The sequence below is a fragment of the Triturus cristatus genome, chromosome 2_1 (assembly GCF_964204655.1).
Source record: "Triturus cristatus chromosome 2_1, aTriCri1.1, whole genome shotgun sequence".
Classification (NCBI taxonomy): domain Eukaryota; kingdom Metazoa; phylum Chordata; class Amphibia; order Caudata; family Salamandridae; genus Triturus; species Triturus cristatus.
The window spans coordinates 299341988-299368022 of record NC_140581.1 but is presented as its reverse complement, the minus strand read 5'-3'; the positions used below and the strand labels follow the sequence as shown (position 1 = coordinate 299368022).

General features: G+C 46.2%; 1 protein-coding gene across 1 annotated transcript; it reads right to left on the bottom strand.

Annotated features, from left to right (window-relative positions):
• Positions 1-294: 294 nt before the first annotated feature.
• On the bottom strand, positions 295-25686 carry PTGER4 (prostaglandin E receptor 4). Its single transcript, XM_085631154.1, has 2 exons — positions 23164-25686; positions 295-4161 (listed from the first exon to the last, which is right to left on the bottom strand). The coding sequence occupies exons 1-2, from the start codon at positions 24019-24021 to the stop codon at positions 3568-3570; spliced, it is 1452 nt and encodes a 483-aa protein (XP_085487280.1). The 5' UTR covers positions 24022-25686; the 3' UTR covers positions 295-3567.
• Positions 25687-26035: the final 349 nt, after the last annotated feature.

Sequence of the window (26035 nt, the reverse complement as noted above, 5' to 3'; positions counted from 1 at the left end):
CAAAGATGAAACATTACTAGCCACACCTATCCTCCCAGCTGGATTTATTGGGAAATGTCATCTGTTTCTGATAATCTACCATCACATATATTAGCCAACACGGTTTTAATAATGGCCATATCAAACCTTTTCTAGTGATGCAAAAGATTTGCTATTCATGCAGAACTGGAATGGATTGTATGCATCCTTGATAAGGAGTTGCAAATCGCTCACCGATTTTATTTTTTGTAGAAATATTGATGAAAAGAATTAGTCAACAATTTACTAATTGAAAGAGCACATACAAAACCACAGTAAAATGAACAATTCCGTTTTATTGTGATCTCCAAAAACACTTTGGCCAGCACAACCGCTTTCTTGACCAACCATCAACATCGGGTGCATAATGTAATCACAACGAAGCAATTCACATAAACACTTTAAGCAACAGAACATGCTTGATATTAATTATTTGATAAACCCTGCACAATTCCGCACAAAAACAATGGGCAACAATGCTGCGAGAGCTTGAAACAGGTGTGTCCACCACTGGTGCCAGAAGGTTAAATCCATACATTATTTTCACTTCAATCAACTACTGTATAAATTATTTGCATTTAGTGTCATTGTAGGTACCCATGTGGACGTCCTGAAAGCTGGCCTGGATCCGGCTGTCTTGGACCAACTCCTGCTAAAAGACAATAACTTCTGTCCCCTGGTAGGAGCTTAACTAACAACGGGGCCTAATTCCTCAAAGGAACTAGAAAATGCTCTAAATAAACACATAACCTACTGTAGTGTGCACTGATCATACATTTCACTGCATTGCACTGTACCCTTGGAGTTTCTACGTGTCAAACAGTTTTAGATATAATTTACAAAACCCCGGTAGCATTTGGAATAGAGTGAAATGAATGTACCTTGTTCTTCAGTAAGACATGAACCTATGAATACTGCCAGCGGTAGGTCGGCCATGAAGTGTAAACCATGTGGAAGGTAAGGGATGACAGCTAAAGAGAATAGAAAAATTTCAGTTTATCAACTATCTGTTGGAGTATGAAGCTACACAGGAGCACAGATGTTTTAGGGAGAAGTTCCTCTTTGCTGCTATTACTACATGGACATTAAAGCAATTATGAGGAAACAAGACTCAGGCGGCTTTGCGCCTGCCCAGGGCATGTTGAACCTGGGTCCATGACAACCAGAACCATTACAGGCAGCAGATTTTTAGGCAAACCTCCATGTAAACTGTTCCAATTAAGATGTATTGTAAATAAATGTATCGTATTTAGCGATCCCAAATTCCTGACACAAATCTAGCTATGGTGTCCAAACGCTGTACTCAAAACTTTAAAGCAAGTCTTGAAATGAGTCCATAGTTACTCTCCCTTTAAGGAATCCATTTGCATTTCTTATGTGTATCCCTATACTGGGGAATCTTTTGAGGACCAGTTTTGCAAAGTTTAACTTGATTTTGTACTTCTACATACCGTAGGTTTGTTCTCTTGCTAATGTCTGTCTGTACAATGGCGACTATTTTATGGCTATGTTTTTGCCATTGTCACAATGGTAGACTCCTTTATTTTCTTTGAATTGCTTGTATGCCGAGTCAAAGATTGTGATGTCATGACCAAAACCGGGCCCCACAACAACAAAACACTAATAGCTTTAAAATTAACATAATTAAGTAAAACTTTGCAAGACAGTCTTTGTACAAAAAGCTACTTTTTGTCTATCATTTCCCATTTAAGGACACGGACCATATTTCATACTTTAAAAAAAAAAAAAAAGATATTTAAATTTGTGTTTAGGAAATCTCAGGATATGTAAAGATTTGTGGTTCAATCGATGTGCTTATCTTCCACTTTGGTTTTTAGGGGCACTTCTTTCATGTGCTTTAAATTCTGTTTTGGGTTATCTGGGCATATGGAGTTCTAGCTAAAACATACTATTCCCTTCAGTCTCAGAAAACCAGTCGCCGCAGAGCTGCTGAAAACCAACAGTGCGACAATGGCAAAAGTGCACTTTTCATAGGATGGTGAATGGTTTGATTTTTCAGCTATTTAGGTTGTGTTATATTCAAGGGGCTGACATAACAACAAAGACCTTAAATACACCTCTATGAGTTTCAAATATTCTGTTTTTTACGACAGTAACCCACAAGCATAAATCAACGATGTGAAAAGAAAAATGTTCCATTTTCAAAAGACTAGTCAAATTGGTCATGTGACCGCTTGCTTAAAAACAGCACACAATCATGTGGGTTTAATTTTGTCTTAAAGTACGTGTTTACCGAGGGTCAGAGCATCATTTGGGACACAGTAGCACATGTTGAGTTGGGTATGTCTGGAAGAAGATGAAACCGCACTGAAGGGAATGGCGGAGCCTAGGTCTGCTGTGCAAGAAGCTCTTCTGAAGAGGTAATGCAAGACAGCCTGTCGGTGGTCCTGTACCTCCCTGGTGAATCCATCAAGTTGCTGATTTGTTTTAAATTTATCAAACCCCAATCAAGCTTTATTGAACAAATGACATTTCTAAAATCCTTATTGTTGGCAATTTTAAGTAATGTGGGATGCAGTTACGGTAAGTGGACTTTAGTTCTTACTAGATTTCGCCTTTAATAAACTTGCACAGGTAATAACTCCTCAAGTAGTTGAAGATGCGGCATGCATTGCTCTGTTCACTTTCTACAGAACACAATTGCTTGGCCAGCTCTACCTCGCAAGCAATCAAAATATGGCCATGGATCCCGACTTAATACCCAAAGACACAAAGAACCCCAACTATTTGGAAAGATCTAGCCCAAACAGGGTTACTGTAGAGGCTGAGGATTAGTAATTTTATCAAATCCCTCAACTGCAGCTCCTCCCTGAGGACAAGGCAAACACAAATATGTTTTCTATCAGCCCAGTTTACAACACTTGGCCCCACACATGTGTAACTGTGCACTGATACTACAACATGAAACTACAGAACATGTCCAGTGAAGAATTGGTCTGACTCGCATGTAATTAACAGTAATTTGAATATGGCACTGGATTTTATTACACTTGCTGATCATCTGAAAAATACACCTTCTCATAGAGAAGAAAATAAATAATTTTCCTATGTACATAGCAATAAAAATTCACATTTCAACGCATAGTTAGACACATCAATATCAGCATGTAGGTAGTAAGATTGCCTTAGAAGTGCACAGTACTGCCACGCCTTCAACCACAATAGGCTTCAGTTCTAAAAAGAAAGACTCTTGACCTTCTTACGAAGAAGGTAGAGATCATTCCAACTACAGGATACCACCACCAAGTTCTAGACAACACAAACCAATGTCCTTTCAACTAACAGCTGTGTTGGAATTTCCTTCTCTGTGACATCTGTTTTCGAACAGCATGGTCCACTCGGTGACATTCATTTTTCTGGAACAGGGGAACTGTCCAGAGGTAACACAACCACGTCCTGTCAGGCTGTGTAACCAACACTGTGATGGCTCCCAGTGAAGGAAGAGTCTTTGATGCAATGTGCATGTCTGCCAACTGCACCAGGTCATTGTACAGTTTTGGAGGATGTGTGTGAGCAGTTGATCTACCACTATATACATTTTTCGGATACATTTACTGGTTCGTTTGGAAAAGTCACATGAAGGTTACTGTCCTTCGGGGAGTTTCGGTTTGATGTTCTTGTGGGTCTGCTGTCTTTTACTAAACAGGACTGCTCCACATCAGTCCCCTGTGAGGAGTCTGACAAGTCTGAGCCACGCAAATTCCGCTCCGATGTCCGGGACAGACCCGCACCGATAGTTGTGCCCGGCAACATGTTGCTGCCCTTCATACTGCAGTCACTCAGCTCCAGTGGGTAAAGCAGTGTCTGTGAGGTGCTGGTCACCTCCCTTAGCTCCCGGGAGACGAAGGAAGGCGAGTGACTGGACATAACTGATGACGTCCTCCTGCCCTCCACACAGTTGAAGCTGCCTCTTGAGTGTGATCGCCTGCCCCCACCCATGCGACAGAAGAGGCACTTGATCTTCTCTATCAGCTTCACGAGGACGGTTTTTCGAAGTAGAATATAGATCCATGGATCCAGGATAGGGTTGACGGAGGCGATGCGGATGGCCTGGAGATCTGGATTCCTCGCGATATCAATAACGACTTCAGGCTGGTACAGCTGGTTAACGAAGACCCGCACCTTGAGAGAGATAAAGAGACAGGAAAAGGTTTACAACTTTGCTAGGCAAGCTAAATTATGATATTCCAGGCAGTACTAACTACACATAAATATTACTTACAAGTAAGGCAGACTCACTTCTAATGCCTAGCACTTTGGAACCAAGTGAGCATTGGCAAAACGCATTACAACATTTACAGCACTTGGTCAGGTGTATTAAAAAAATGAGCCTTTGGGATTTGTTTGTAGTTTGAAAACAATTGTTTTTTTTTTATTTTGATGAGTGAGGACTTCTTTTTTCTTGGACGTCATTACCTTATGGAGTCTTTGTGCAGCTGCCAAGTTACATCTACAGTCCTGAGAGCGCTATTTTGTTAGTAGATAAATTTGGAGAAAACTTGCTTCCAAGGTTTGTGCGGTTTAATAAGGACCCCTTTCTAGCTACTCTGGAAAAACATGTTTCCCAACAGGTCTTCAGATGCCCTGACTTTGCTTCCAAAACAGGTTCCCTAGCAGCAGGAATTGCTAGGGTATACACTGCAATGGTTTCATCACTCTCAAAGGCGACCTGTGGACACATGTTGTAAAAACAAATAGTTGCTATCAACCACTCGATTGCTCACCGTCTTTCGAGTCTGGTAAATCGGGTTAGATGGCTTAGCAAACGATAAACACATTCTATGTACTATTTTAGAGCTAATATTATGCATAACATGTGACCCATAGCGAGCAACAAAGACAAGTTGTATATGTGGGAAAGAAACACATGCTCTCAATGTGTATAAATATGGTAATAAATAGCACATTGCACTTAGTTTCTTCATCTGTATATATGGCGTGTACCTGGGATTTTTCATGTGTGTTTGTTTCTTCAATGCATTTTAAAAAACACACAAGGATGCAAGGGGTTACATTTGTGCAAAAGGATATAATCACTTTGAAGAGGCCTCCTATAAGCAGAGCCGTTTTCCTGTGTAAAAGTGATTGTAATGCTCAAACTGTGAAGCAGTAAAGTGTTTTTTAATGTAAATTTCACTTTACTGTGGTAATAAACTGGAATTTAAACTTTGCTTTGTAGTAATGAATGTGTAAATGTGAATTTATTAGTACAGTTGCTTTAAAAAAAAATGTTATTGGGCCTCCTATTTTTACTGCCACTGCATATATATATGTGCCACCAGATAACCATGTAATATGGTCCAATACTATCATTGAGAGGTTCTGGTGACATCACAGGCCATATTGTCAAAACTCAAGTGAACCCAGAGATAGCAATGTAAGTTCATATGATATATGCAAGTTACACATTTTTTATATTTTTATTTGGGCGGGGGGGGGGGGGGGTGGGGGGGTTAACTTCATAAGACCGATTTCTTCTAAATAAGATAACTATTTACCCTAACTTTAATTAAAATGTTCTGATTTACATTTAAGTAAACTGTTGGATAACAATGGGCTGTGTTGAGGGCCAGTGGAGTTATGAGATTCTGTAGCTTTAGCATTTACTACAAAATGCAATATTAACCACATTTGCAACATAATTTGCAAATTCACAAAAAATATATATAGCTCAAATGGATACAAATAAAACTGCCGGAGACTGTATTGCATGTTTAAATAGGCTCGTGAGATAATTTAGATAACCTTGCTACATAATCATAAGGACTCTTTATAATTGTGAAACTTTGGAGTTTGGGTAATGTCATCATGATGACGAAACTCATATTTAACAGGGAACCATAAAATGTTTTCCATACATTATGGTTACCTGTGAAAATATGAGGGGATATGCTTCTGTATATTTGACACAATATTTCATTGTTACCAGTGGAAATATGGGGATTTGGGTTTCTGCATTTTGAACACCACAAGAAAACCACTCAAAGGAGAGAGAGAGAGAGACGCACACACAAAGAGAGTGATGGCCAGTGAGAAAGAGTGTGTGCGAGATAGAGAAGAGAGTGTGTTTTGTTTCACTATATGTTACAGGAACACATACAAGACTGGTTGCAGAAAAGCAGTGTACCTTTGATTCACAGCCTCAGTTGAAAAACGTTGATAGAATTGTTTTTATTTGCAAGTGGTCATGGTATAAAAACATTTTTCGTTTAAGGTACAATTTGATTGCTTGCTTTGAATGGATTTTACCATATAAATGATCCCTAAAGTCTGAAAAAAATGTTACATCATAATCCATATAAAGAAATTACCTATTTAGATGCTTTCATGGTCAAAGCTCAGCTTGTGTGTACATATGTGGCTTGGGAACAGTCATGCAGAGCCTGTACAATCGAGTGGCAAGTATACACGGCCCCCCTTTGGAGGACCGAGGGGGAGCGGTGAAAAGACTGATCTTTTTCAATGAACCCCCGCCACAGACACTCCTCCTCATAGGAACTTTTACCACAGTGGGAGAGAGGTTACTTTATTTTCCAGTTCTCCCTGTTGAGTTCTAAAGGACCCATGCCCCAATGGAAGAGTAAATGAAGTGAACTAAAGAAAGAATATGTAAGTGAGAGGTCTACATTTACTAGAGCACGGAGTGGATATGATCAAGGAAAATTGAAACGATCAATAAATTTGAACTTTTTAAAGGCCCTACCTAGCAAAAGAGAAGTATGAAAGACTGGATGAGAAGGGACGACCGTCCTCTAAGGGGCCCCCCGCTACCAGGAGCCATCTCACTAATACAAAGGCCTAATTTCGCGAGGGGATGCTTTGAAATTTGTGGCTTGCACAGACAAGTTAAATCCCCGGCTGATAAGAACTTTAGCGAATCCCAGTAATTTGCTTAATGTTTCAGAGCTCTTAAGTTGCCCGCTTCCAGGCATAAGTAGCTGATGTAATCAGGGTTTTTCCTGTTTTCTAGTACATGTGTGGTTTATCCCCCGAAATGATTGAGCTTCTCACACATGGAAGAGGGGAAAGGTGAGAGGCTTGGAGTTTCCATATCTGCTGCTCTCCATTCCATTGGGTTCTGAGACTGGGGCGGTTCCATGAAAGGTTAAGAGGGGTTCAGTCCGCCCCCACTGCTGAGCCAGACATTGCACAAGGATCACGTCTAACCTTCCAATTAGAACCCCCTGTCAGTCTGCTGCTGCAGATGGGTGGCAGTAGAAATTCCTCTGGCTGATAAGATCCTGTAACAGCCCTGGCCTCCTGCGCTGTATTCAAGGCTGGCTCGAGGAAATCTGGATGCTTTTCTTTAGAAATCCGACCCTGCGGTTTGGAGATTAAAGCTTTAACACACACCTAATTCTATCGGGTTTTGTATCAAGTATCAAATAATCTTTGAGAATGCCAAAAATAGCATAAATCAGGTAATGGGATCTCGACACTACGATTTCTCACAACAGGGGCTGGTCAAGAGGTGAAAAACACACCTTAGCAATGGAAAAGAACAAACTGGCATCATGCATGTGAAAATCCCGTTTAACTCCTGCAATATTTCATATAGTTATTACACAAATTAGTGAGGACAAGTTTGCAGCAAACAAGACGGAAAGTGCTGTGAAGGCCGCCTCATCTGTTGCAGATTGAACAGTGGTTGGTCGTAGGCAAAAACCGCTTTGTGGCTCTGGTTTGGCCAAGGACATTCCAGCCCTAGTGGATTTGATCAAATGAATGCGTGCAAGAAAACACAAACTCCCAAAAGCCTCAGATTATTCTAGGGGCATACATGCCACGGACAGTGTGTCAATCAGCACTGAGGGGCTGATGGATACAAATCCGGAGTCTGATTCACCAAGATTTAGCTGCGAGTAGATGGGACTTACTCCTGTAGTGTTCCAGCCTTAATACTACATTTCAGGAGTGACAGAGTGCACAGAAGAGCAAGACATACCAGGAGGCACAATTCACGAAGTTTGCTGTGACGCTCTGTTCTGCTCCGGACAATGCGGAATTCCAAGAGTGAAATCACTAGCGTCAGGAGTAATAAGTGGTTTTGGTGGCAGCAGGGTTCTGGTGGTGGAGTCCGATGTGCACGGAAAGAAGGCACCGGTGCACTGCTGTGATACTGCACGAGCACAGCAGCTGAATACAAGCTTGTGATTGGAGTCATTGCGACAGATATACCTTGTTCCAGTCCTGAATCGTTCCCTTGCCACACTAGTGCATTCTGGGACTCGTAGTCTTGATTTAGTAAATTTGAACATAATATATCTTCTTTTCAGAAAACAAATATTTTGAAAATGAACACCCACAATTGGAAACGTGTCCGCTCAAGGACTTAAAGTCACGTCAGCTCTTTGAACAGGGATTAAAAGATTTCAATGCTGCCTCCCTCACGCTCACATAGTACGACCACCCAAATCAATAGCACCTGAGAGACTGAAGATCCCATGTGCAGCGCATTTCGAACGGGACAGGTTTTAAACACCAAACTATACGGTTTCAATCACTAGTGACTGATTCTTGATAAATATGTACAATTCAACGACCAAAAGGTCTCCAGGCATTGGGTCCAGCGTAGGCCTGTCTGAAGCTAGAGGAATATCTGCTTCTTAAGCAATTTCCTAAAGGTAATGACACTGGCGATAAAGTAACGTAGACATTATGTGTTTTAGCCACCGGTATGCAGAATGACATACCCGCTTTCTATCAAAACACATGGGCACAGAGCGGCCTGGAGCCTCTAGGAGGGATGGCAGGGAAAGATCTCATGCGTTAGTTAGGGTGGGCCAAAATGATGGGGACCTTTCGAGCCGAGCAGGCCTTGTTGAATGGAATCTGGGTAGTCCCCCTTTATCCTGGCTGCGCAAAGTCTTCCACATCCTCATTCCCCAGACTAACCCGACTCCTCGTGTTGCATCGTCGTTTTTTTAGACCTGAAGGCGTTGCAGTAGTTCCACATAGAGTTGGCACTGATGAAAAGTGACCAATTCTGTAGGAAAAGCAGGAACAAAATCTGATCTATTCAACATCAACAACAAGAGACAGTTTCCTAGTAGCCTGGTGCATATGGGAAATGTCTTTATAATCTCACATAGGTTATTTATTTTATGTTCGGAGTGGAAATGCTCATCTATCAAAAATGGAGTTCTAGCAGCCGCAGCTTGTGCAGCAAGAGCAGTGGGGCTGGGTGTGGGGGGTGGAGGGGGGGTTCAGCCCGAACTGCCAAGCCATGCCTTCCCTGGACCGGAATTTCCGGTCCAGGGAAGGCATGGCTTGGCAGTTCGGGCTGGACTGTTCCCATGAGGCACAGGGTCAGACTGATTTGCATATGGCCATGTCTGAACTGGGGTGGCAGAGTGGGCTAAAGAACGGTGATGGATCAAACCCGGATCTGTTGACTTGGTGTGACTGTTTGATTGGTTCTGATGCTCCGTCCATCACCACCCCCTTTTGTACCGCTACATTAATCTGCCGGCATAGCAAGACTGGAAAGGACACCTACACCTGGTAAAGGAAGTTACTAGAGGCCCATCTGCCTAGGAAAGGCTCCTCGGGACCCACTGTGGCGCTGGCGACATCTTAACAGCACAGGCACAGCCTAAATTGGCCACCACACTGGCCAAAAAGCTGCCTTGCCCGAGTGCACGCTTTACCAATCCGACCCTGGTTTTAGATTGGAATACCGAGGAACGACTTGCTCCTGGAAATCAAGTAAACAAAACAATTTTGCGGTTCGGGCAATGATACCGAAAGCACACACTGCTTGTGTTGTTTTCCACCAGTAGATGGCGGTCACGTCCCGAAGCACTCCGTTCCTCCCACGTCCGTAATGTGGATAATCAAACTTGCGTGCCACCTCGCATACGGTAAAAATAGGAAGGGTCGGTGCCAGCCCAAACAGCTTCTCATAACACACAGGTAATGCCTTCGGCAAACACGGGCCTGGCAGAGAAAAGACCCCAGATCACCTTTCACCGCGCCGGTTCAGAGTGGAGGTACACGGTGATTTTAGCATTAAAGTGACATTTACCTGAACTCTTTAACCGAGATCCGATTGGGCGCAGACTTCAGTAAAGAGAATTTACAGGCTAAGCAATTTTTGTTGGGACAAAAAATTTCACTGTATGGTCCAGGTGGCAGATAACACTTTGATACCATCAGCAATGTGACGTAACAGCCAGAGCTGCAGACGTGGGAACTCGGGAACCAGGTTCGAGCCTCGGGGTCGGCTCAACATCCTGTGCTTCTAGCCAAGCCTCAAACTACCAAAAAGGAACATTTAATGTACCTAGTACTGTGAAAAGCGGGCCAATGTACTTTCGCGCCGAATCCTCGCTGTATAAAACTGCAAAATAAAAAAAAAAACCTTCGTAGCGTGACTAACAGGCAAAGCATTATGGAACATGTAGTTTATTTTCCCCATTACAAGTAGGAACCTGCTAGTTCCAGAATGCTTTGCAGTTAGCGGAAGAACAACGACTTGTGTCATCCTCCTCTGGAGCATATAAGCCTCAATGGAGAAATCTCCAAGTCGTAGGTGTGTTCCACCTGGCTCCCTCCTTCAATCATTAACGCAACATCAGGACATACGTCCTAAAACATTTAGGGGCTTATTTACAAGCCCCTTGCGCCAATTTTGCGTCATTTTTAACATTGGAAAAGTGACTACGGGTGACGCAAGGGGCTTGTAAATCTGCCCCACTGTCGGGGAATTTAAGCAGCAAGGGTATGGTGCGCGTGACATCACAGAATGTCACATGACAACTTCCCTCGTGTTTCTAGGTTTAATCGGAATGCAAGGTTGTTTACAAAGCATAAACGAATCGAGGAAGAACTGAAGCATGCATTAAGTATAAATTCCAGATGGTTCTGGCGTAAAAAGATAAAGACTGACCCTGCTCGAAACCTCCTGCTTTTGTGACAAAATTTACCGGTTTGGAGGGAGACCGCCCACATATTATTAACTTGTAGATTACCTAACAAGGAGAAAAAAAAAAAAAAAAAACAGGCCACCGACTCGTTAACCCAAACAAAATACCATGCTGGGAAGTGCTGGAGGGGGGGGGGGGGGGGGAGTGGGGGGGGGGGGGGGGGGACTGGGAAGATACATTTAAAAGCTCCATTTTTCCAACAATAATTGTGATATGTTTAAAGAGAGCGCACCATGGTGGGTGATTCAATGATCGTTCTCCCCCTTTTTTTTTTTTTTATTAGCGCACCGAGGCGCCAACTTACTGATTAAATATAGACTGTGCCAAACCACAAATCCAATAGTTACACACAGCCGTGAAAATAAGTTCTTTCACATATTGTGTAACTCGTGCTCACTCTTCCTTGTGGAAATGGGCCGCTAAACTTAGAAATGTCAGTCAAAAAGTTTCACAAGAAACAGGCGGTACCGGCTGGATGGACACACTTAAAGTGCACCTTCAGCACAGCGAAAAGCGTGCTGCATATAGTTAATAAAATGTAAACGAGGTAGTGGTGGCTTCGTGTTGTGATTAGATAGTAGATACTAGGGAGAGACCGTGTGGGACTGGCCTAGGGCGATCTGGCGGTGCCAGAAGAGCTGGTCTGACAGGTCGGTGTGGCCCGGTTTTCTGACTGTTTGTGGGCCGGGGTTTACTGTGGATTCCCCGAATCTTACAACAAACATTGCCTGCACGATGCCGTCTCCCATGCCTTGTAAAGCACATACTTTTGTTTACATACTTTTGTTTACATTTCTTTATTGCCATTTTGGTCAAAAAGCACCACCGGTTGTAAAAAAAAAAAAAAAAAAAACACATTGGCCCACAGCTCACTTGCAAAACAGGAGCGATTGATAAGGCGGGCACTCGGGCAATGGGCGTGTATCGGAGATGCAGCCCTAAGCTGCCTTTTGGCCAGAGGGGTGGCCGATGTGGGCTGTCTCAGATGCCGCCAATGGCCCAGTGGGGGGCTGAGCGGCCTTTCCCAGGCAGATGGGTTTCTATTAGGGGGAGGAGGGGGTGGAAGAGGGGTAATTCCTGCGCCCTCACTGAGCTCGCCCATTAACGTATGCAGATTGAACAGTGGGCCTCAGCAGAAGTGGCCCCACTTCAATCAGGTGTGGTTCATCACTGTGAACTAACCCGTGCACAAAGTCGTGGCAACATATCGATAAAGAAAAATCTCGGTGAATTTGAGAAACCATGCCTGGAGGAGAGGACCTCCCTCCCTCTTTTTATAACATTGAAGCTGTGTTTTGCGATATTGCGGAATCCACAAACGTGGTCCACTTTAAAAAAAATAAAATATTAAGGGTGCCCAGCCCTGTTCTGGATCCGAATCCAACCCTGCATGCCAAAGACCCCGCTTTTGAAAATGCCTTCTGAAGACTGCCCCTCGCGTGCCTCTGAGGAGCAAGGGCCCCGGGCCTGGCGGGCTGGCGGGCGCTCCCTCCCCGAATGACAGACAGCAGGGCTTATCAAATGTACTTTCTCCCACCCCAGCCGACTCCTCACCACGCCTGGGACACATTCCTCTCTGCTCTTACACTGGATTCTTTAAAGACAAGCCTCAACGCTTCTCGCCACGGGGACATTTGCTGATCAGTGAAGAGAAGGTTTCGGTGGTAACTTGAACCGGGCCTCCCCGCGTGCCTCGACCGGTCCCAAACCTCGGCTTTCACAGAAGCCCCACGCTGCTATTGTAATTGGGCCTGGATGAGGCATATCTGCCCGTCACTTAATGTAAACAGGCACCGATGGCCCGTGTATCCGTGCGTTCCTAAAGTGAATGCTTTATGCGTGCGAGTCAAGGTGCGAAATAAGAAATCCGGTCTCTAGTGCAGAAAAGTTCAAAGGTCACAGCCTGCCCAGGAGGTCACAGAAAACATGGTGGTATCGGTACGTATGAGACTTTCACAAAGTATTGGCTTATTACAAGCAGCAGGCTGCATGCTAGGGTGTGTGAGCCAATTCAGAGAACATTAAAAAGGGAATTACAAGCTCCAGATTGTAACATGCAGGTTGCTCGTACGTCAGGATGGCCGCCGGGTTCGCGCTTTACACGGTTTCACTGGACACTCTTAAAGGACACCTGGGTTTACAAGGAATAATGCATCCCCACCGCCAATATACCAGATTCGCAGGTCAACGTGGATTTCTGTAGTTTCGTAAAGAGGGCAGACCACTCTACAATGGCTTCCCCACTCGGATTATTTATGCCCGTCAGCATTTTGTGTTTTATTTATATTGCATACCTGGATTCTCCAAAATTTGAAAGCTTTCAATGCGATTACAGAGCTGGTAAATGGCCACGAGTATGGAAGGTAATTTCAGCCATTCCTCTTTTTAGGCAACAACATTGTACTACATGTCTCAACTCCCCCCTCAGTTATCTTCCCCCTGCCAACAAGCTAAATGCCCCGCAGTCTTCGGTGGGTTCACAGTCACAGACCCTGAAAACTCTTACCCGACAAAATAGTTCCAATCGCCAGTGATTTCAATGGATTCACCCTCCAAAACCCAAACCACTTCCTTACACCCTCCCTGGAGAGAGAAAAAGACTCAGAGGTGCATGCATTTGCATGCTGGGATTATTTAAAACTGTAAAAAGTTCAATTTAGAAGCTCCAGCAAGTGATGCTGGATAAAGAGCCAGGCCTGGGGGTTGCGGACACACGTTGCATGGTCCACTAGTCTGCTATAACGTTTGCTGGGTGTGCACTGTGTTCCCAGTGTGTGGGCTGCCTTCTGAAGGAGAACTCCTGCCACAGTATGAACATATTGTAACAATTACTGACACAGGAAGCGAAGGTGGTTAAATGCGCACAAGTCTGGGAGTCTTGAGCTGCAGGGCAGCAACGCAGGAAGTAAACAAAGCTAAGGTTATGTCAACTACACTACCCCAAATTGTACAAAAAAATCATAGCATTCTTGATGGCTGATTATTAGCGCGGTTACTACAGTGGTGACAACATTTATATATCATTAGCACTTCATCTTTTTACCGCCATACGGCTCCGGGATGTCTGAAGTCTATAGCCAGGGCCGCCTTCTTTATCGACAGTACATTGCATGCTGTGACTCAAGCTCACCCTGACAATGTCAGAACCGAAGCTATTAATCACAGAAAGCAACGTGGGGAAAGCAAAAAGCGAAGGGGTGGCTTAACTTTTGCATAAAAGACATAGACCACTTTGTAGCTATGCAAGGGGGTGTGGCCGGGCTACCTACAAGAGTCTTCTTTGGGTATCTCAGACAAAGTTACATAACGTTTGGGAGGACAAGCACGTAGGAATAGATTATAAAATGTTCTGCACCCCAGAATTTTGTGGACACTGCAGATTCAGCCTCTCCAGTATAACAAAGGTCGTTTCAGGTCGATTAAATCATAGTTTAACTCCTTCAGAGCTGCGACCAACAATAGAAATTTGTCGTCATTGCCAATTAGCTCCATGGTATTAGGGTGACTCAGCCAGAGTCCTAGTTTTTCAGGCACAAGTATTAAGCCTCAGAGACTTGTAGTTTTGCATTTACCTTGTTGGTGAATAGGACTTTATAAACTGTGCTTGCAAATGTAGAAACCATCCAAAGTTGTGGAAGTCAAAATACTTCCATACTTAAAATGGTTGCAGTGAAATAACGGGTGGAACAAAGGTAACAGATAACAATAGTTTGGCAAGGCTCCAGCTGGCATCATCCTGCCTTCCTGAAACTACTTTGTGTGCAAAAAACACAAGGCTGAACAGTCATTGAACTGGTTTTGTAAGAGTATATGGGCACAGAGTGGGAGGAAGGAGGAAACAATTTTGGGATGGGGGAGGGGGCGGAGGGAGACCGGGTCAGCCTCGGGGATCCAATAACACTTGCCTCTGGTCTTCAGGTCCCTGGCTCCATTAAACCTGTACAGTCACAGAGTTTTAAAATGAAATAGTGATATTAAAATAAGCTATCATTTCTATAGAGTGTTCAGGTCGGTTTTATCAAACAGCCTAATGTACGGTAGCTCAGGGAGTCAAGGCACCTGCTGCCAAAGGCCACATGCAACTTGGAGGTCATGGTTTAAATCTCTGCAGGATCTGTTTTTCATCCTTCAAAGGTTTATAACACGAGTACTACTGGGTTGGTGTAATATTAACCCCTGCAATCTTTTGTTCTATTAGACTGTGAGAACATGGAAGCGATTTATGAGCAGGGACAGGACTTTATTTTGCAGTTTTACATAGCTGCAACGTGACCCAAAGTAATTGGAGACCTACACATGAGCACCAGTTACATTACGTAAGATCACATGCATTAATAAAAATATAATAATGATAAGTACAGAAGGTGTAGGTGACATGCCCAGAATCACATAATTGAGCCCATACCAAGACTTGAACCTGGTTCCACAGTTCTAAAGTTGGCATCTCTGGCCATAATGCCACACCCTCTACCTTAAAATACAACAAAATGTATTTTGAGCAGGAGGTAGCTCTCCTAACTGGGTTTATGGCCAGAAAACACCGGACTCCCCTGACTGCACGCTGATATTCCAAATGTGCGGTGTCAATGTGCTCTGAACTGGTTGAAAAGAGTTGTTGGATACTAAGCAAAATGTACTAAATATGGTTCAAAGCAGAGAGGCAACAGGGGGTAGAAAGGTCCCTCAAAATGCGTCTGAGCTTCACCTGGAGCTGGGAGCCTTGAAACGGAAAGATCTTCTCCTTTCTGTTGTCTTTTTTTTCCTCACAGTCTAGGGTTATGGTTATCAGAGAAGGCGGCACCTCGTGTTGCTCAGAAGTCTGTTACAAATGGAGTGGGGCAGTCGGGTCTGTGCATCATGAAGTGGAGCAGTCAGGAAAGGAGAGATATTGCTTAACGCCACTATGGTGTGTTAGGAAAGAGTGAGGTTGTTTGGGCCCATCTGCTTGTTTCTTTCAAAGATTACTGATGAGCAGTGGGGATAGGCCTGGGCATGTGCAGATAGAAAATGTATGAGCCTTGCTGGGGCTACTAAAGTGCAGTGGTAGGTAGACCCAGGGAAGGTGTAGGGTAGAAAGCGCCTGGTTTTCTCTGGTTCTGCCAAAATAGGGGGCAAACATTTGCAGTAACATCTCTGACCCCACCTCCACTTTGTACTCAGGATCACAGTTTTATAATGCACAAATGTACTGTCTCGGGGAGGGAACTTTCGTAACAGCAGCATCATTGTGTGACCTGCAAGGTAGTCATTAGTACTGGAGGCAGGGTCAGACTGGGACAGAAAACAAGCCCTGGCACTAAAATAAAAGCGGCCAAGTAGCGAATCAGGTAGCTAAAAAAAGCGTCTCACGTTTGCAAATCGAGACAGGGCTGAAATTGTAAAGACACACTGCCTAGATGTTTTGCAAGGTATGGCCAAGGCCACTGGAATTATGCTGTAGGTAAAGGCCAAATTAAGGAACATAGAGTAGAAAATTATGTGGCAAGAAAAAGCAAATTATGCAGTGTAATAAAGCACATTTTGTAATAGTATTATTTTGACCTTTTTACACTGGTTAACACTGTCTAAGCATTGGTTGTACCTCATTAGTACCAGTTAAATATCCAAATACAGCAATATGCAACAGAAAATGGTCAATTTTTGCTAAGGGTCTTCCACTGCGTGGCAACATGCGTTTTAAGTAATATTTGAACCACAGGCATTTTACCCATTAAAATCTGCAGATTGTGCAACAGATGGATTATGTGGCAAATGCATAATTATTTGAAAAACATGTGGCTGAACAGTCGCATAATTCCAGTGGCCTTGGGTGTCGCAGACTGCATACACGTGCTTGCTACAAGTAATGTTTGTGGCAACATCAGGGAAACCAACAGTAAAAAAAACAGTTCACCAGACCAAAAAACTGCCCCACACACAGCCTTAAAAACAGCCAAACACTGGCCTGGTGGACCAGCCCTTCTGGCACCACCAGATTGCCCTACCAGCCAGTCTGACCCTCGCAACACCACAGCAGAAAGCAGTTAAGTCAGGGTGATTTCTCAACTACTAGACTGCAGGACAAAAAAAAAACTGTTTCACTTGTTTGATTTGAATACGTTTTTTCCTCATTAAGGAGTAAACGATCAACGTTTTTATCGGTTTGATTAAACCGAAATGCTTTTTGGGGGGCCTCCTGTTGCACTAGAGTAATTCAAACGCTAGACTGCAATAGCCCTGCCAGAAGGCACAGAAAACACATTCCAATTGGGGGGGGGGGGGGGGGGGGGGGGGTAGAATATGTTGGCAATGCACTTCCATTAAGTGGCAAATCTACAGTGAACGGGCAAGGAGCAGGTTTGCCCCCCCCCCCCCCCCCCCCCCCCCCGTATTTCTGTGGAGTTGATCGCCTGATCAAAGAGGAACTCCTTCTATAGCTCCCGGCGCTTCCCTTTGCCAGGAGGGTGTGAATTCTCTACTCACAAACAGGGACAGAGGCCTCCCTGGGGTGCCCTTGGCCCAGGATAGGGAGAGACGCACCACATGCTGTGCCTGCTCGGGCTGATCATTGCTATTCTATGGAGAATGACAATGGCAGGCCAAGTACGTGCTAAATGGGGGGGCCTGCCCCAGACCTGAAAAACAACAGCCCACATCTGGCCTCAGGAATGTGTCCCCCTACACTGGGGAATACACCAGACCCGGACTAAAGGCAGGAAACCAGATCAAAAGCAGGGCCGTCCTAGGTAGTGTTGAACACTCTAGGGGGAGTGCACATGAGTTTGTCCCTCGAAAAAAAATATCTGGGGGAATAAATTCCCCACACTTCCTACACCCATGGAGGGATCACAAATTGGTCAATGAAAACTACAATTAATAATGATACTACTAGCCATGTTTAGCATTACGAAGTGATACTTTAAACACAATGCAATTGAAGTCTTTGACATCCTGGCTTCTATTTTTGATGTTTTGGGCTGTTTCTTGTCGCACTTTAACTGACGATTAAAACAGGACTGAAATTGGCCGTACGAAAACTGGGCAACTGCCACACCAAATTTAGAATGCCAAGAGAGCTGGAACAGAATCAATGCGAGGTAAGTACATCCTAAAAGGTGTCTGACTCTACCCTATCTTTCCGTTTTTCATGGACACAGCAGGCGCGGTGCGTCCATTGGGGCGTGGGGGTGTAGCCCCCCTGCCCCCGGAATCCAGAACACTGCTCACTGAGCCAGCTCCTCACGAGCCAGGAACACTGCTCACTGAAATTGCTCCTCTCAGAACTGGAACACTGCTCTCTGGATTTTGCTTCTAAGACCCAGAGCCACTAGCGAATTACTTCTTCTGCCCGCAGCTCCCTCCTCGTAAATGTCAGTCAGCATGACGTCGGACCGCGGGCGGTCCGGCGTCATGTTGACTGACATGCATTGTCAGACCCCAGGGAAGGGCAGCACAAGTGCACATGAGTGGGCATGGAGCTTAATGTTTACTCCGTGCCCAGTCATGCGTACTTGTGTTTTTACTGCCTTGCGCATGCCCATTAGGAGCCCCTCGGACTCCTAATGGGCAGGCGGCGGGCGAGGAGTAGGCTGTGCCGTCAGCCAATCCAGGCGCTGCAGCAGCGCCAGGATTGGCTGAGGGGTTGCCACGCAGTTCTGACGTCGTGCTGTTCCAGTTCGAAGAGGGAAGAGGCGCCAACGCGGACCAGGAGAAGAGGCGGTCAGGCAAGTGTCTTTTAATTTTAGTTATAGGGTGGTTTGGCTGGGTTGGGAAGGTTTTGCTGGATTTGATTTTGATTTGTTTGGGTTGGTGTTGGGAAGGTTTTCCAGTGCTTCGGCAAAATTCGATCGAGTTTTGGCTGATTTTGGGGTGTTTTGCGGGGGGCGCGTGTTTGATCGAAAAGTCGTACCCCTTCCACTGGATGGATTTGTGTAATTCTTGGTGCGATTCTTCGTAATCGCTGGAACTACTGTCCCAGTGAGGTTCAAGAGGATCGAAGTAGGGGAAGTGCGAAAAAAAAACGCTTTTTTTTGAAGGCTCGAAATGCAATGTTATCCAATAGGCGTTTTTGAGGTGGTGGAGAAGTGTTTTTTAGGGTGTTCCAGTTGCTCGAGAGGAACTGGGCTGCTGTGAGTGGTAGGGAGGGGGAATTCATGGGTGTGCAGGAAGTTTGGGAGGAATCCATCAATGGGAAGTGCTATGTAAAGTCACATATTTTGTGCAGGAAACTGGTGCAAGTGTCATGCAAGCGCTCCAGAGATACAATAGATTTGTATAGCAGAGGATGTTGATTTTGTTAACTTTTCTACAAAAAAACCAATTTCTGAAACCCTAAAAAGGCCATCAATGTGAGGTGTGTGCTGCAACCTGTTTCTGGCACTCATGCGCTGCATTATAATTGTAAAAAAATCTTCATCCAAGTTAAGTGGAAGGCCAATGTAAAACAGTTATATAGTTTCTGCCATGTGTAGGGCCTCAGAGCCCTCAAGTTCCTTTCTGGTTGTCTCTTATGAAGGGCTAAGAGCAAAGAAGTCATCAGGCAGTACAGGTGATTGGGGATGTATTTTCTACCTACACAGAGAGGAGAGCAAGCAGTCCTAAAGTGACAGGAGGGGATTTGTTTGTATGTGTAAAGGACATGTGTGCACTACAGTATGCATTCTCTTGCCCGGAATGTAGGACAGCAGGGCCTAGGGAAAGAGAGACTGAGGGAGAGCGGGAGCTTGGAGGTGGCAGAGGCTGAGAAGAAACTTGAAGGGAGAGACTGGCAGAGGCCATGGGACAGCTGAAACTTGGAAGCGGAGGAGAGAGTGCAGAGACTTGAAAGTGGAGGAGAGAGAAGCTGAGGGGAAGCTGAGGCTTTGAGAAGGATAAGAGAAAGGTTGAGGGAGAGTGGAAGCTCAGAGGTACATTATTAACCTTCTTGCTTTCTCAAATTTGCTTGAAAGTGGCCCCCCTTATGCCAGTAGGGCTCGCTCGTTATGCTCACTCATCACAGGCTACTCATCTACAACTTTTACGCCCACCACTTTCAAATGTCACCAGCCGCCCCTGGGACACAGGCCTGTGGAAGAAGTCTCTATACTTCCCTAAAAGTATCCTGTTTTGGCATCAATGGCTACACTCCAGCAACATGGGCGATCTTTTCCCTCCAACCACAAAATGCCGATCAGTTCTGCTACAGATTGTGTTGCCGGTCAAAAGGGAGCGTATATTCAAATTGATGGCAGCATGCAAATGCTGTGTACTGGAGGTGGCTTTGCATGGGGCCTGGACAGACGAACGTGTGTGGTCTGCGACTTAACTGAGTGGGATGCATGAGCATCGAATGAGTTCCTTCTAGAATCTCTACTTCCTAAAACTAGACAGAAGCAGTGAGCAACCAAACTATGGCGTCTATGTCGTGCAGAAAAGGACTGGTTTAAATTTCACTTCTGACTCAAAACGGAAATCAGAGTCCCTCGGATGCTAATCACACACATACTTTTGGGAAACAAACGTACACAGCAATCTGAAGAGGTCTAAACATCCTCGGTGAGTTTTTGGTATTGCTAGCAGTAACAATGGCGATGGAGTTGGGTGGGGTGTAATAGTCTCATTTTTTGAGAACTTTTCGGTGTCGTACGCTTGCATTCTAATGTGCGTTAGACTCAGAGCAGGATGCACGCATGCATAACACCATGTGAGGCATATATATCTGCCAGTGAATATGGTAGAGATTAGCGTGGCCTGCTTGACCAGAGAGGACAATGCCTGACGGACTTATACCTAAAAGACGTGTGTGTGGTTTGGCCGTGGCAAGATAGCTGCTTGATAAAGTGCTTTCCTAATGCAAGCATTAAAGTAGATGAGCCTTGTGGCAGTTTTTGTGCTGCGGAATCCTGTAGGCAGCTGGCTAGACAATCGAATTGTTTTTTGAGGGGCTGTAAGATAAGCAGCCGAAGCATCGGCTGTCTGTGCGTTTTTGGAATAGTGGTAGACGCCCGAGGTTCATAGTACACGGATGCCCCTAGGCACGAGCCCGTACTGAAATGTATCCCTTATTTGCGGCTCAGACAGGTGCTATGTGACACGAAAGAATCAAGTCACATGACTCCCTTCCTGATGCGTCCGCAGGGCATTTCTATCATTTATTATGCGGCAGATCCAGCGGGTCTGGAAAAAGCAAGCACATTGACGTCATGGGCACGTAACGTACGACGCTGCTGCTCGGTGACAGGTAAAGGATGCGTGAGTACGTCCCATGACGTTTGCTCTTGACGACTGTAGATGTTCACTCACGCGCGGATTTGATAACCCGACGTCGCTGAACGTCGTAACAACGTCCCTAAATCTTTCTAATCTGCCGCCGGTCACCTCCACAGTGTTCAAACTTGGTATAGGACTGACTGACACTGAGGTGCCCCGCGGCTCGGAGGACTACTCGCGACTTTACTTTTTAGTTTAGGTTGTTTAATTTCTACCTGTCTATTTAGAAGGGGAAATCAAAAGTAGTACCACGATATTCTAAAGAAGCAGAACAGCCCAGTGAAGCCTTCCGTTAGGACCCGTCTGAAACCTGCTGGTTTCGAGTTTGCTTCTTTCCGCAGTTGATGAGATTGGCTCCGCCAGGCTTGGGCTCGTACAGACTCTGGGTTTATCATCAGCCAGGGCCAGAGACGACCTAACGGAGAAAGCGCTTTCCCCGTCTCATCATGTTTCTGCTTTCAGAGCTCGCTGGTGCGTTGCACCGGAGGGATGTAATGCACACCCCACTCTGCGATAATATGGACACCGCTTATTAGGTCAACGCTGACAGTGGGGCTTTTAACTGTCTAAAGTTAGACATTTAAACGTCACTGTAGTCCGGCCACGTAGATGATTTAAGGGAAAGTTGCGAGGTCAAAAGAGAGTAATGGTAGAGCTCAGCGATGAGTCACCAACAAAGTTAGGTTAAGCGTATGTTTGTTTATATGAATCAGTGGCGGGTTCACAACAGTCACATCTGTGAGAAGGGGCCATGTACCCAAAAAAGCAGCGCTAGGAAGGACAGCTGCTCAGCTGCCAAGCGCTGGTCCTATGACTTTCAACCAATCCCGGCTTTTTAGCCAGCAAACATCTCGTTGCACTTTGGAACCTGTAGTTACAATTTTCACATTGCAAGTATGTGCGCAAAAGCCCCAGCATCCAAAGTGTTGGTGGCTGAAAAGCTATGGCTGGTAGGGCGCGATGCCACTTGTCAGCTAGGCAATAAACATGTCAAAAAGTAAAATGGTTAGATAGGTGCAACCGTTCATTGGACACTTAACGTTTGTAGGCATGTTGCTAAAATATTTCTCACATTACTTAAAAATAAACAGATTTGGGGGATCACATTTATGTGTCGAGGTCATAAACTGTTAAGTGGTATAACAGCAAGATATAGACAAAGTACACTAGAAATTACAAACTTATACATTTCACAATAACAGGTAATATGCAGAAGGGAGGATGAGGACATACTGGAGAGGATATGGGAACAGAGTGAGAACTTTACAGGCTGTTTAACCAACATCCTTTCACAAACAGAAGGGGTTGCTTTAAAAAAAAGACCTTTACATAATGTATTAACTACCAGAGGATTAAAGAGGAGGGGGGGGGGGGGGGGGGTGGAAGTGAGGCTGGAGCAGCCAGGTGCGAGCTTGCTAAGTGTAGGATAATAATCAGGTAGTGATGCTTTTGTATAGCGCATTACCACCTTTTCTGTGGTCCCGGAGCACCTTTGATAAATGGTTCTGGGATTCTGCTAGAATGCGCCGTTGGCCGTCTCTTGTCTTGGGGTGGCTGTTCATGTTGGAGTCACCCTTGCTAATTACGTGGCTTGGACAGAATCGTATGCGCATACGGGTGCAATATGCGTAAATTAAATAGTATTTTGGAAGTTTGAAATCCAGGATGGCCAGGGGATAAGGATGCGCTGCAGAGGTGGCGGACACACAGCTTGCTCTATGACTGATGAGGCATATGGAGTGGTAAGGTAGAGGACCTGAACCCACCACTGGTGCAATGGAGGAGACGAGAGACAGGGAGGTGTGTTGGCAAAGACACAGGCCTATGAATGTATTCTTACCTCTTATGAGGTTTGGGTAATGGGTGAAGAATAGACACAGCCTCGCTAGTAGTGTGGAGCAGATAAAGTACGAAGAGACGCAATACGGCTCGTGGTGTTGGAAGGAGCCAAGTGGAGCTCTGTACTTACCACCAGCGGTATGGAGCAGATGAGTACGACCACCGAGGTGGCAATGAGCAGGATGACCATCTGAATCTCCGCACCAGCCATGCGGCGAAAGCTGCGGCCCCGGCGGCGAGAGGCGGGCTCCCCTGTGCGGTGGTGGGCGTCCGCGCCCAGCGAGGTGCGCCGCACGAACTGCCGGTGCATGCGGATGAGCGCCGCGCACACCAGCACGTTGCAGAGCACGGTGGCCAGGATCAGGAAGGAGCTGAAGCCCGCGTACATGTACGAGTAGGCAGCGTGCCGCGACACGTTGCTCCGCCAGTCGATGAAGCACCAGGTCTGCGGGTACTGAAACGTGGACTTGCCCAGGCCCATGCTGGGCAGCGCACAGAAGAGGACATTGGAGGCATAGATAGCGCAGAGGGTAAGGCCAGCCAGGCGCTTGTCCACATAGTGGCTGTAGAAGTAGGCATGGTTAATGGCAAGGTAGCGTTCGATGGACATGGCGCAGATGATGGAGAGGCCCGAGAGGCTAAAGAAGAGCAGGATGAAGGAGCTGTACTCGCACAGCTCGTACCCACCGGGCCATTTCTGTTGTATATAGGTGGCGATGGTGACGGGGCTGACCAGGCAGGTCCCCAGCAGGTCGGTGAGCGCCAGGCCGCACACCAGGGTGTAGAAAGTGGTCTCCTTCTGCTCTTTGCGGGACTTGCACAGCACGACAATGGCGATCAGGTTGCCCACCACGCCAAAGATGAACATGATGGCGGGAATGGTGATGGACTTGCTGGACCCCGAAGTTTGCCCCACGCTGATGAGGGGCTGTAGAGTCCAGTTCCTCATGGAGTTGTTCAGAACATCTGCCATGTGTTCCCCCTCCATTTCGTCCGCAGCTGGACTGGCGTTTAACAGGTGAGCGCCTTAAACCAAGAACAAATCCTTCAGTTTAGCACGATGCAGCTCTGCGGTTGCTCTAAAGTTCATTCAACCAAGCCAACGCGGGGCTGTCTCCTGCAAGGAAACAGGGAATTCTATTTTAAAAAGAAGGCGTGCGTATCTATGCAAGGACCAGTGCTGGAGAAGGGCTCCTCAATCTGTCGAGCATCCAGACCACCTCACAGTATGCGTGTCCAACCCAATTTACGCAGAGCTCAGTTTGTCGTTGTCAATCTTTTTCAGCCAAAACGGAGTCTGGCCAAATAGCACATTAAAGTGTATTAACCCTGTGTTGCTTTTCTTAAATTCCCTCAAACTTCTGCGCAGGACAGCGTTTGTAAAGCTGGATAAAAGCAAAGCAAGTGGTTGCATTCACACTGTAATCAAATCTTGCTTAAAGCTGTAGTTGAGAATTGCAGCACATCCGCTTTCCTGTTTATTGACACTTCCCCAAAAATAATGTCTTGAAAACGAAATGCAAGCCAGTGAATTTCGTTCGTCAAAAGAAAGCCCCGGTTGGGGTGGTTTGTGGGGGAAAGTGCCCTTTTTCTGCGGGCAGGTGACGTTGGTTCTGTGATGCTGCTTTCTCGGTTGCCCGTCAGGTTAAGTCCTCAGGGGAGATCACTTTCCCGGATCCTGCCCCTTTCATAGCTCTCGCCTGTTCTCCACAGTGCTGCTGAGGTCTGCTGATGAAGGTGCCAGGTGCCCGCTCCCAGCCTGTCACGCTCTGCCGTGGGCGTGAGTTACAGACTTTGAGAAGGTTGCAGTGGGGCAGCTCCTCAGCACCGCGTGAGCTCCAGGTGGCCTGGACTGTGTGAGTGTGCACGGAAGCCGTCAGCTCTTTGCCTGGGCGTGTACTGGCCGTGAGTCCCTCCTCCCCCTTCCTCGCCGAGGGTCATCAGCTGGGGTAGTCAGCCCTGGATCACTTTATCCGGCTTTCTGCTCTTCTTCAAAGTCTCAAAAGTATCTGGAGCAGGCTAGGCAGACCTTTGCCTCCTTGTGTGCTCGGGCATCTCTACATCAGGATGACCAGCCCTTTGCCCTCTCGTGTGCCCATTAACGCACTCTCAAAGGGAGGCAGGACACCCGTGCGTCTCCTCGTACGCTTAGGGCAGCAAGAGCAGCCTTGTGCGCTCTGGAATTGGGTGCCTGGAGTGTGCAGGGTCTCTGGCGCCGACAGAGCACTCCCGTACCCCTTTGCCAGTTAGATTTCTACGGCTTGCAGGGCACCCACGTGTCTCTCGAGTTCAGGGACTTTGGAGCAGGGCTTGCAGGCCGGCGTTTCTTGTGCTTGTAGGATCTCTGGAGATGGGAGTGCAGACCTGCACCCGGTTCTGCGCAGGGTATCTGGAGCAGGAAGTCCCGTGGCCCCTTGTGTGTGTAGCAAGCAAGCAGATCAGGAATGCGCCCGTCTCTTCGCTGGGTGCCCCAAACAGGCAGTGCCCTTATGACCTCTGGAGCAGGCGTCGAAGTTTTGCTTGCCGTGGTGTGCCAGGCACCTTTCTGTACCGTTCCCAGTGTACGCAGCCGGTCCCGTGCCTTGATAGCGCGTAGGGTCCCTGGCGCTCCTGTGCATGTGCTCCTACGCCGGCCCGGCAGAAACCTCTGAGCGCGTGTGTACTGTTCAAGTTTCCCTAGCGCGGCCCACTCGCCCCGCCCCGTCTCGCCAACAATTGGCTGCAAGAGATCGAAGGGGTTTCCTCAGCTGTGCTCCGCATCGGAAGATGGATGAGACGCCCAGCGAGCGCGCGGGGCAGAGCGCGCTGCGCAGCTGTGCGGACCAACGAGAGGTTGAAGTTCCCGCTTGTGTTCCCGAGCGGACCTGCTACAAGTGCAGACGAGTTAACACTTAACAAGGGGTACAGCAACATGCTTAACTAAAAAAATCACACACATTAATTACAAAGTGAGTGTTCGGTCTGTAGAAGTTTCAGAGTTGTTATATTTGGAGAGGTATTTC